At 38.3% G+C, this 13129-nt stretch overlaps 1 protein-coding gene across 1 annotated transcript in view; it reads right to left on the bottom strand.

Annotated features, from left to right (window-relative positions):
• Window positions 1-5807: 5807 nt before the first annotated feature.
• LOC140928610 (uncharacterized) overlaps window positions 5808-13129 on the bottom strand; it is a 35787-nt gene continuing 28465 nt past the window's right edge. The window contains 8 exon segments of the mRNA XM_073378416.1: window positions 5808-6534; window positions 7031-7194; window positions 7197-7212; window positions 7800-7992; window positions 8487-8547; window positions 9542-9710; window positions 10675-10883; window positions 11711-12762. Of these exon segments, the coding sequence (XP_073234517.1) occupies window positions 6412-6534; window positions 7031-7194; window positions 7197-7212; window positions 7800-7992; window positions 8487-8547; window positions 9542-9710; window positions 10675-10883; window positions 11711-12762 (1987 nt within the window). The 3' untranslated portion in view covers window positions 5808-6411.

Below are 13129 nucleotides of genomic sequence, written 5' to 3'. Positions count from 1 at the left end.
AGTCGATAAGTGCTTTTTAAGACGAATTTCGAAGGCAAAAGTACTTTTAAGAGAAAATGGAAGCGATTTGGATCATTAATATAAGCGAAAATCGAGGTAACATAACACATGCCATGCTCGCAGACGAGTTTATACCGTATCGGCTTAGTTGGGCATTTGTTCTTTAAATGCGATGAAATGCGTTTAAGTTGGGTTTTTTACCGTCAAAACATCAGTCATTCTCCTGAAAAATATCTTTGAATTCGTGTTTAAAAGAGCGCGGCAGTGGAAAGTTCTACTGGGAAAGGTTTTAAATAAAATATTATCGCCTCTCTCATAGTATTGCCCCACCTGGCGTAGTGGTAACGAAAACGGCCCGGCGCGTAGAGGGTCCTGAGTTAAATTTCGGGTGGAACCTACTTTTCTTTTTCCCTTCTTTTCTTTTTTCTTTTTTGTTTTTCTTGTTTTTTTTTTTTCTCCTTTTTATTTATTTATTTATTTATTTTTAGCTATTTTAGTTTTGTTTTGTTTCTTTATACGGAGTAAAATTTTTTAAATCTATAAAATTTCTTCCCGATTGCTTTACTTCCATTTCTTCCTACTTCTTGCCCTTGCCCCGAAGTGCTACGCTAGGTCCTGCGATTCACGTATTTCTTGTTTCAGCATAAACACGTCAAACACGGCAGAATAAAAATTTGTAGCTACATTTCCACAGTTTCCTTAAATGCTTGCAAACTATAGAATATGACTTATAATTTTAAGGCTGTTAAAAAAATATCAGTGAAAAAATATCTGCGAAATGCCTCGTGGCTGGGAAGGTAAAATTACTTTCTCCGGTGTATGCCATCTGTAGTCTAAACCAAATAAGATATAGTTTATTACACAACGTGTTAAGTGCGCTTGCCTTTCAGGAAAAACGGCGAAACTCGCGCAATCTGTTATTTTTAAGTAACGGTAAAAAAAAGTTTACCTGGTGTAAAAACTCACCTGAGGGTGGATAAGTCGGACGTGCGGAGGATCGGTAAAGCAAAACGTTATAAAGCAGAGAAACAATAATAAGCCAGCTGTTGAACGAAGACATGCTGCTAACTTTTCCTCCTTCCTTTTTCTGTAGCAAGAACAGTTGAAGAAGTTCTCTCAATTGACAGGTGCCCCTACGAACTGTTGAACGGACTGTGTTCACTGACATGCAAACAGAGACAGTCTTTATTGTATTTTGTCATGATTAGTAATGCAAATGAAGAACCCTCTGTCTAAAATTTTTTAATAATTTGGAATACACGCTGTTAGACTTCCGCTGCCAAAATTGTCTAAACAAGCAACATTAGAACTCTGCTTGAAATAGGGTGGCATGAAAACTGTAAGACTTGTTCAAGCTTTCTAAGGGAGGGATGAAGAATGAAATAGAGTTATGGAATAATCATTTTAAATCTACTTAACAGAGTATTATAGTCCAAAATAAATGATACAGTTTATTGAACATAGGAGTTAGTACTGTCTCTACAAATCGGTAACAAATATATTCTAATACAAAAATAAAACAAATGAAAATTACCAGAAGGGTGCATCAATAGTGACGTTACTGACGTGTGGCAGTTGAGATGTTTGTTCTGCAAAATTTTGCCAGATTGGCTTCTGCTATGTTAACTTGAATTTACGACAAGGTTCTAATTTTGGCTGTAGCTAGTATTTTTTTTATTATTATTATTAGAGGTCAAATTATAAAGGTAAGGCAAGCTAGGGACTAGTTACTCGTCTAATATACTGGGTGACAAATTACGCCTCTTGTGCATTAAACGCCCTCTCTACGATGTTAATTTTGTATTAGAAGCCCTTTGTCTAGAAGACGCCCCCCCCCCCCCCCCCCCCATGATACTTGATCCAAAAAAATAGGAATTAGCAAAAAGGAGCGAAAACATTCAATTCATTTCGCTTCTTGCTTGTTGAAAAAGGATTTGCCATGTTTGCGCATTGCATCTTTTCAAATGTCCAAAGACTAATGATGACAAAACAACCCTGAACGAGCCGGCTACTGAAAAAGTAACATGGATTTGTAGAAGGCCTAGACGTATCAATTAAAATACCATAATTAGCATACTGACAGAGGAACGTTGTTACACAAACACTTTAGCACGAACAGAGTCAGTTTGCGCCTTGAGGGATAGTTATTTTAAAGATCCGAATGAAAGCATCTCTGTGATGAGGCAGTCGAATTTTGTGTGGCATTTTGCAAACACGTCGAACTGCTCAAGAAGGCACGTTGGTGTTGCAATATTGTGTTTATTTAAAAAGTGTTTGCATACGGAAGACGATTTCTGCTTGTGACCATCAATGCTTTTACGCAGACGGGGTCTATCCCACATGTCGTGATTGCTAATTATTTGAGACCCGCAACTCTTTAAGAGCCGTTGTAAGTAATTATTGAGAATCCGGCGCTAGAAAAAAAAAAAAAAAGGATTTCCCCCGAACAAGCACCTTTTGGTAAACTTTTTTAAAACAATATTTAATAGTTCCAACGAGATCCCGTTTCTGCGAAAAAATAGGAAAGTTTAAAATCGGCGTAATCCTTGTCAAAGGCCCGATGGAAATTATGGAAATTAGGGCATTTTCAAAACGCTGGTACGAAAAAACGAGAGCTTGTCTATATTTCATCTTTTCACGGTTTCAAGCTTTATTTTATCTTGATCTTAACTTCTTTTCTATTTCTTCCACCCGAGCAATGAAAGCAATGCAACGTTTCGTGTTTTGTTATCACCAATTTTTTTACCATATTTCATATTTCAGATGGTTATAACATCATGAGTCTATAAATTTAGCGGCTGTGAAAGGAATCTCTTAAAAGAACCATTCTTCCTGTTTGTCATACTAAAAAATCCACAGCTAAACAACTGTATATCTTCTCTCTTTCTCTTTCTCTTTATTTTTTTCGGTTTGAGGTGATGTGCAATAAAATTCCATAATAATTGGATGTGTCATTATACAAGAAAACTTTTCTGTCTTTTGTTTAATTTAAAGGTAGTTTAATTAAGATAAATTGGAAGGCTCACACCTGTCTGAACAAACGTAGAGGAATAAGTATAGGAATACATTACGTTCGACTTTATTCTATTTGTATTAAAATGGGTATGATCAGTTAAACTCCTTTTTTTCCATTTTTGTCTTTTGTGCATGTGTTACTTGAGTTTTATTTTTTGGGGGGCAGACGTTGATCACTGGAAGTTATAATTGCCAATCGAGGTCCTCTTTCAAACACAATATACATTTCGGAGAAGCGATTAAAAATACAAACAAACAGCGTAACATTAACCTCCATATTATTTTTCAGTGCAATTAGTGAATAACATCAGACAGAAATTTGCTGGCATATTTTGGGAGAGAAAGTATTTAAAGTTTATAAAACAGTTTGAACTTTCACGAAAAGTGAAGGGAAACTTCGAAAGCGACTCACCCAATCATCTTTTGAAGAAGGCACGACTGAAAATAGCGCCATACGACCGATACTATAGCTTCAGAGACATTGTCACTCAATGAATACACACACCGAAAAGGAACTCATCTTTGCATCGGATTTTAAATAAACGTAGGACTTAAATATGGGACTAATACCTCCACGCAAGAACATTATTTTTCGTTATAATTCTGTTTGCGAGTTGTTTTTTTAATGAAATGACCCACCCTCCGCACCTTCCCCTCGATAATTAAAAAAAGGTGACCCACTGCATGGGCGACGGGGAAGGAAAGCGTGATCCGTCCTCCTCCCTCTCCGAGAGTTGTCCAATACACTCGCACTTAAACGGTCCGTATAATCCACTGTTTGTTTCTTTTAATTTACACGACTCCCAACGGAATGAAGATCTCCTGTAGGTTCGCAACTGGTGCTTCGGAAATCGGCTGCTACTGAATCCAGACAAGACAAAATTAATTGTTTTCGGGAGCCGACAGATCAGATGACCTCTAAGCTCCATGAATTTCATTTGTCTTTGTTGGGAAAGGACATTTCCCCAGTACAATTAGCAAGAGATCTTGGCGTAATTGGATCCGAACTGAACATTTGATAACCATATAACGACCACAGTGTCGGAATGTATCGCACGTCTAGCGCAAATTGACCTGGTCAAGCCAGCTTTTAGATAATTTTGTAAATACATCTTAGTTAAGTTTAAAAACATTGTAAATAGCTAGAATTGTGATTATTATTAAGTTGAGTGTTGTAATTAGTTATAATTATAAATAACGTAACCCTTTTGAATAATCATTGTTCCTAAAAAGCCCCTTCGGGGAGGTAACAATAAAGTATGTATGTGTGTGTACTATGTAATCCATGTTACGATCCGTACGGATCGTATGGACTGAAAAATGGCATACAGTTTGTAAAGGGCCGTTTACGGTCCGTAACCTGCATCTCATTAGTGGGGCAAGAGAGGGAATATACGGTTTGTCGATTCGTAGAGGCCGTAAGGATCGCAAACTGGTACGTTTACGGTCCGTAAATTGCATGTCGTTTACTTAGTGGGGCTTAGACTATTTTCATGGCAAGAAAAGGATAATTCTCTTTACTAATATCAACCACACACTGGACAGTGTTTTCAGGTTTGTCAAAGTGTTTTTCCAGTTCTTTTATAACGGCTGGTTTTTTGGTTGCTTTACTTTCAGACTGTGTAGATTTGCTCTTTTTAGATGTCTTACTTTTCAGGTCCTGTCGCAGTGACAAACTTCTCAATTCCATTCTGTAGTTTTAAGTCCAGTTTTCACGAATAATTCTTTGCTTTGACTTAAGAAACATAGTTGGAACCCTTTCCAGCACCGCCACCTGCACTTCTATCGGGAATTTTCTCTGGAAAATGCCTTCCCACGCTTCCCGTAGCTTGCAACTTGAAGCCATCCCTTTCATGAGAAGTGATTACATAGGTTAAAAAACCAGGGAGCAATTCTTACGGAATATTGCAGCCTTTGGTTGCGTTCCTTGATAGCATTGATTCCAGTTCGTTCCTCTCAGTGCACTTGGTTTATGGCTTATAGAACGAGGGATATTACATTTGAATCGCGCTTCTTGTAGTTTATGGCTTATAGGACAAGGAATCGAGAGGAATGTTACATTTGAAGCACGCTTGTTTTGGTATATGGCCTTTTGAACGAGAAATATTACATGTGATGCACGCTTGTTGGTATATGGCCTACAGAACGAGAAATATTAGATTTGAAACGCGCTTCTTGTGGTTTATGGCTTATAGAACGATGTTACATTTAAAGCTCGCTTGTTTTGGTATATTGCTTATAGAACGAGGAATAGTTAGAAGCGTGCTTCTTTTGATTTATAGCTTATAGAACGAGAAATGATGCATTTGAAGCACACTTGTTTTGGTATATTGCTTATAGAACGAGGGATTATTACGCGTGAAGCGCGCTTGTTTTGGTATTTGGCTTATAAAACAAGGAATATTACTGTTGAAGCGTGCTTGTTTCGCCTCATGGCTAATATAACAAGGAATTTACGATCCGTATCAATCAAGCATACGGACCGTCATGATCCGTAAGGATCGTACGAACCGTAACAATTGTGCCCTGATGTAATAATGAGATACACGCTTCGTATATGCTCAGAATACGAACTGTTAGCAATGCTGACGGTTTGTACAAAGCGTAAACGTTTTAGCTTACAAATGGTCATTGATTCTAACATAGAAATGCCCTCAAGCTTTTACATTGCAACTTAATTAATGTGAAACAACGAAATGGACAAATGGCATTTGGGGTCCATTAAGACCATCTTTATTCACGAATCACTTTTTGCTCTAAATCACATCAGTTCTAAATCGCGTCATTCATGATCTATTAAAATCGCGTCATTTTTGTCTTAAATCGCACTATACTTGCTCTATATTGCATCATTTCTGTCTCGTGCACAATATGAGATGAAAAAGCCTTTTGTTTGCGCTTTTCAACAAACCAGCTACTAGATCGAATAAATATTGGTACTAACTAAATTCTGCGATTTCAAAATGGCCGTAATAACAGACTAAATTGCACCTCGGTCAGTTCAATTACCATTATTAACGTCCAAAGTATGTTATAATTAAAAAATTGTCGTGCCTCTCTACGTCATGAGCATTTTTTTTATTGTACACAGGAGGCTAGAAAGTCTTTCTGAACCGAGAATTATCTGACCTTCTTTCCAGTAATGCTGATTTTAAATAAACAGTTGCAAATTGGCCTTGCCTTTAGGGAAGGCTACAATAAATAAGTCATCGAGTTGAAGAACTCTTTTCTAACCTATGAAAAGCTAGAAGTTTTACTGACTCGTGGGGAATCCGTGAATCCGTTGTGCTGACCCACAATGACAACAAAGTCACATCCGTGCTCTTTAAAACTGCTTGTATCTTCCTTTTTTGCAAGGAGTAAAGGATAATGACTTATTCTTTGATTTAAATAAATCTACAAGCTAGTGTCCCAAATATCATTGCGATACCACAGTTCCTCCACCAGGTATCTTACTTGACATGCGTTTGGTCTCACATCAGGATCTTGTTCAAAACACAAATGCATCACCTCTTGAAGCTAAAAGAGAATTAATGTATAAATGAATTAAAAAAGAGCAAAGGAAAAAATCATTTAACTATTAACACCTATATTTACACGACGGCTACCTAGTGTAACAGTTAACGTTTGGTTACTGTTCTTAACAGCATTGTTAGTTTGTTAGCCTTTGTAATGACGTACAGTTTAAAGGCTACTGAATTATGCATAAAAGCAATGCACTGTAAAAACCAATTCTCTAATAAGCACCCGGGGGCATATTCTTGGAGTTTGAGGCAGGGGTGGGTGGGGGGGGGGGGGGGGGGGGGCTTACGGCTTACTAGAGAGGCGGAAAGTAATTGAGAAAGTCCACAGTTACAATTACAAGTGGGGTTTGGTTTACTAAAAGTAGTCACACAAGGCTCAAGGTTCTCAGCTGTTGTGGGTCATGCATATCAAATCATAATCAAGTGTCACCTGAGCTATATATATATTAATGCCAATAATCGATCTATTCGCTACGTAATGTAATAATTACCTCCTCAAATTCATTGGAGTCGCGGCAATTCTTCATCAGTTCACTCAGGACGAAACCGAACTGAAGTATATTCTTGCCTAAAATGTCCTTCACTGAGTGACCATTTAAAATACATTCAGGAAAATCCTGAGAAACCCGCTGAGCGAAACCAAAACTTCCAAGAAAGCAGTTATTGGAGGCACCTAGCAGAAACCAGAAAGATCGTTTCTAGTGCTCTAAGAAAAATTGAAAGATATAAAGTATTTGAGGTTTTCTTTAACACTGTATGTATTTTGATGAAAATTCCTCGGCTCCGTCTCCTGGACCTTAGATAAGTTTGGACACGTGACTTGATTGCGACGCAGCTTGCAAATTTTGTCATTCTGTTTTAATGTTATGTTTGTCGTGTTGGAAAAGTCATAAAATCATCAAAAAGATACTAGATACTAAAATCTTAGTAAATAAAGAAATTAATAGCTTAAGGAGTTGATGGTATTTTAAGCTATCTTAATTGCGCCATTTGGCTCGAACAGATAGGACAGTTTCCACATGCTTAACTGATCTCTGAAGGAACCTCTCGGGGAATCTGTCAACCTGGGTCACATATTACGAAGGTTGGTATGCAGAAAAAATGAAAAAAGCGCGAAGTAAAGTACAAACTTAAGCCTTTCCAGGCTCTTGAGTCGGAACTCGTGGTTGATTACTAACAAAACCTAGCGCGCAGGCGCATACATGACGTATACATAAGGCGATAAAACAAGGACGCCCTACACTAATGTTTTAAACTTACCCTGAATCCTCTGCCAATCAATATACTGGAGGTTGTTATGTTGTTATGAACCACGCCTTTCTGTTCCAAGTGCTGTATAGCGGAGATCAAGTCAATAGCCACAGCGATAAGAGAGTCCAGATTAAAAATAATCCTGTTACTTTTGAAATACTCCTCCAAAGTCGTGTTTGCAGAAAAGTCGTAACACAATAAACTATGAATTGGAGAAACAGGGGGGAAAAGTTAAAAAGAAAAAACAATGGGGTACTAAAAACGTTTTGGTTGATTCATATATTTTTGGAAGCTGGGTATTTCAGAAAACACACAAAGCAGTTAAAAGCAGTTATAAGCGTAGGAAAGTTTTAGATCCTTCTTATGTCAATGAACCGTAAAAATCACCATTGACAAATGAAAATAAAAAAGTCTAATTTTACTTAAAAACCCGAAATAAATGAACAAATCAAAGATAGACAGACAAAAGTCGAAGCTTTATTTAAGACTACCGCATTTTTATGAAGCATCTTTCACGTTTGCCACGATAGAGGCTTACCGGCCAGGTTATGCCCCAATCTAGATAACTTGAAGCTGTTTATAAAAATATCTAAGAATCCCGTAACAATGCAGCCATTTACCCGTACAAATCACATCTAAAAAAATTATCGGTTAAAAAATCTGACTAGGTTAAAAGGAAAGGATGGTTTTAATTACAATGAACTTTTCTTGAATCTTGGAAATCCTGCTTTCTTGTAGTTAACAACACACTTTTCGGCTGCAAAAAGTAAAAGAAACCCTAAAATGATGAATAGTCTTTTCTTTCTGACAATCAGCTGATGGAATTACAGCTGTGTACAAGTAATAAGAGTGTAATCCACATCAAAGCAACCTTTATAGTATTGCTATTAGGCCAGACCTTTCAAATGACATTGGTCCAGGATTGCATTATTCTAATATGAAAGGGCTCGGCGTTGAATAATGCAAGCAACGCCGTTGACCGAATGACAGGGCAATTTTTTTTATAAGAGTAGAACAGCTTTAATAAGAGCTTCAATATCCTGCAAGCAACGCTAAAGAGCAGGCTCCTGTATCTGTCAAAACAATACCAGGGAACGTCTTACTCACTCTTAAAATAATAAATCAGATCCAAGGAAGCTGTGGAAACAAACCCTAAAGGTTAGCGACCTAAAAATAAGAATCATCAACATGTTCAGCTAGCGATCAGAGGTCCATTTCTGATAGAGCAAAGATAGCCAGGAAACCACAGGAAGCCACTGTACAGTAATATAAAAGACCACATAACCTCCCAGTGAAAGAAAAGCGGCAAGGAAACATTTGCTCAATCCGCACCACGAATCCTTCAAAACAGACCTTACTCGACAAAATGAAAGAGTAAGCGACGAATTAGCAAGGGGTAAATGCCTTGTAGGCATACCAAATCCCCTGTTTCATACTCTTACATGAAGTCAACTCTTCACCCTATTTTCAATGTTACTCCACAATCAGTGAATTAGAATTGAAAAATACTATTAGTTCACTTTGTCTTAAATCGTTGATAAACAAAAAAGTGGACCTCTAGGGCCTGTGAAGGGGAAGGGGGGGGGGGGGGTGTTCGTGCACACCCGTCGCACCCCCTCCCTTCCCTACGGACCTGGCGTTAAGTTAGGAATTCAAGCCGCATACTAACTAAAATTCTTTCGATAATACATTTTCTTTCGTCGTGATTTATTTAACAGTGACATAAGGGAAAGTATCTGTTATTTACGTACTTGCAGAGTGCCAGCAGTATTTGATTATATTGGGATGCTCCAGTCCCTGCCTAAGCTCTTTTGCTAACTCCACTTCCTTTTTCCAGTCCTCTTCTTTTATCTTTGAGAAGTGCTTGATCAGTCGAACACATGCGTTCTTTTTACTTCCGGCCCACGCCACAACAAATCCCTGAAAAACAAAACATTGAACATTGTGAACACCAACGTCGCTACGGTGGGGTATTGTCACTACAAAAATGCCTGAAATTACCAAAAAATGCACCAAAGTTTCAGACCAAATTTGACCCAAGATAAGGACTTCAATAAAAAGTAATTTTATTATTCGTCAGTCATGGGATATTTGTTACGAAAGGTAGCAGACGCGACAGAAACCTAGTGAAAGTGAGAATTGCGATGCGTTAAACGCAACTTAGCCCTGATGATTATCGCGTGGTCTTTTATATCATAGCAAAATTACAGGTCTTACACTCCATATACGACTCGGTGTTAATTCGGATATTAGTAATGTTATTCACTTAGAAAACACTTATGGACAGACAATAGTAGTGAAGTGGGGCTGTTTAGTCCCCTTTTTGCGCGAGATTACATTAACATCTGCGACGTTATGGATAAAATGCCAAGGAATTTCATTAAAAATCGGGTGATGTCTTGTTCCGTTGAGTGATATTGATGGTGGTGGTTGTGTTAGAGTAAAGAATAAAGATGTACTGTTAATAAAACCAATAGGCCTTTTTTTTTTCATTTACATGTCAAAAATCAACCAACCACACCAAGGATACAAATCATTGTTCAGTTTTAGGTAACCAACAAAATATGTTAACTTTCTCTCAACCAATCAAAGTATGTGATGTCGCCTTTGCAAGAACAGCGAATCATACCTGACCACAGGACTTTATGTCATTGACATTTACGTATTCATTCACAATTTCACAAGATTTCTGCGCAAGAAAGGGGAATACAACATTCCTATATACTTCCTGAAGATACTGGACGACCCAACAATATAACGGTTTAGAAATGCAGTTGAAACGCTTTTGCAGTCCTTTCAAAGGATCATCACCCCTTCCTATTAGGCCTTTTCCCTGGTGTGTCTTAAAACGTTTCTACCACAAAAATTGTCTCACAACACCTACCATTGACAAAGAGGTTTCATCCGAAAATACGTTTGGTATTTCTACCAGCTTCAGCTCTGTCTCAGGTCCCTTGCTTTCTCGAATCTCGTCTAGTTGAAGGCTGGAACCGTTCGGATTCGAGGACAAGCTCAAACAGGATACAAGAGTCGTCTGGGACTCACTTGGTATAACAGTGTCTAGGCGCAACATGATGCCTTTTCCTTTTGATACTAACAAAAAGAAATGATGACCAACAGCACAAGTTCTTTTCTGTTCATGTTTATTTTTTCTGCTGTCAGTTTTTTCAGTGTTTTTTTTTGTACACTTGTTTCAAAAGAACCTTGCATCCTTTAGAACTGAATACATACCCACCAAAGAGAAATAGATTTTTAAGTACCAAACATGTAGGCAAACAGAAGAATAGTTTCCACTTTATTCAGACATACAATAGCAGCAAAGTAGAACATAGAGGGAGAAAAAAATTTAATACTTTTATGCTGGACGTCAGCTTGGTCAAAGGGATTCATGACATTTCGTTCAGATTTATGTGTCTAAGGGTAATATGACCTATAATGTGGGCAACTGAAAACTTGTCCTATCGTCGCTGATTTCTGTTTTTCAGCCATTGTTTTTAGCCGTTCATGCTCATAAACATGACGTACCTTTATCTCCTTTATTTTTAGTTGTTACTATTTGGGGGGAGGGAAGGTCTTGTTAAAAACTAGAGAAGTATGAGAAGTAACCCTGGGTAATTAATGGAATACCACCGAGGACATGACTGGAAAGCTCAGCGAGGAGGTTAATAAGAGCTTTAGGAAAGGCGTTTTTGAAGGACGGACGCAACCGGAAGTGAGATCTTTTCCTTTTAATATTCCTTGACGCTAACATATGTGTATTGCTAAATGTCTTTTGTCTTACAGAGATGATCTCTCCCAGGATTTGAGCAAAACCACTCTACTACCCAAGAATAATAAAAAAGTCCACTTCCGGTTGACGTCACTTCGGGTTGACGTGCGTCGCTCAAAAACATCTTTGCTTAAGGTCCCTGATAACACACCTGGGTTTCTCTTCCGCCGCCATACTGTTCTTTCCAAGAAGGAGGTAAGTGAATCCGTGTGTTCACCTACTTTTCTTTTAACGAGTGGAGTAGAAAATGTGTATAATATTGGATTGAGAGCAGAGTTCACTGGGAGAACAAACACCGCAATCCACACATAGGCTTGTTTCTCAGGATCATGAAACTTTCCGAGCAAGGATAAAAGGCCAATGACGATAACAGGCATCCAACACAGGAAATCAGTTAAGACAATGAACATCATTCTCCTAGCCATTTTCGATTCTCTCTTCATGTTTGTTGACCTGACCTGTTTTGCAACTCCCTTGACGCTAAAGAACATAGCTGTATATGCAGTGAGAATATATATAAATGAGACAAAATTTAAAATGATGAAAATGCCAACAGCATATTCCCAGCCAGCCTGTCTCTCTGTTGAAAGTTGAAGGGGAAGGCAAACAGCTGATTTTCCATAAAATCCAACATTGCGCTTTTTGTCGAAGAAGTAATCAAACCCTAACGTTGGAATGATTGATATCATTATTCCAAAAATCCATATACCACCCACAATAACAGAAGCACATTTGCGATTCATCCGTTGCATTTTGAACGGGAAAACAATGCAAATAAGTCTATCGGTTGTGATAAGGGTCAACATCAACACAGATATCTCACTTGACGCCATCGAAAGGATCCCCGTAAATGCGCATGTCAGCCCCGATCTCCAATTGAAGTCATGTTTAAAGTATTCCCCTTGCCATTGTACATCTTTTACAGCAATTACAAGCAAATAAACACCCATCAGTAGATCTGAAATAGCTAGGTTTGTTAGAAGAAATGAATGCACTTTGTTGTCTTCTTTCACAAAAACTCGCATTAAAATAACGAGAAGATTTCCAACAAGAGCGGTAAGCCCCAGTATCCAAACACAAATCTGAACACCTTTGTTTTTCATCAAGTCAGAACAGCTAGAAAACTCGTCTTTGGGTGAGATGCAGCGAACCCCAGGCACTGCTTTTTCGGCGTAGCAACAAAGAATATACTCGTCCAAATGACTGAAAAGAAAAGACATCAGCGAATCAATATTCTTAATGTAATCGAATAAAAGTAGTGTTTATTATATATGATTATTTCCAGTGGCGGATCCAGGTGAGAGGCCCGGGTGCCCAGCCACCCAATTCATTATATTTAGATCAACAACGTTTAGATCAAACTGAGGCCCGAAGGGCCGACAAAAATTTTTTGGGAGACTGCCTTCCCCCCCCCCCCCACCCCCCTCCTTATCTAAGTGTCTGGATGACCGCCCACCCTCATGTCACGGTCTGGATACCGCACTGATCACCATATGAAAGTAAAGAAAACCATCGCCCTGTTGTGATCAGTTCCTTTTTCGGAGGGCTACAAAGAAAAACCTTAGGAGAG

The sequence above is a fragment of the Porites lutea genome, chromosome 1 (assembly GCF_958299795.1).
Source record: "Porites lutea chromosome 1, jaPorLute2.1, whole genome shotgun sequence".
Lineage (NCBI taxonomy): Eukaryota > Metazoa > Cnidaria > Anthozoa > Scleractinia > Poritidae > Porites > Porites lutea.
Note: the sequence above shows the minus strand (reverse complement) of the source record. Positions and strands in the feature narration are given on the sequence as shown.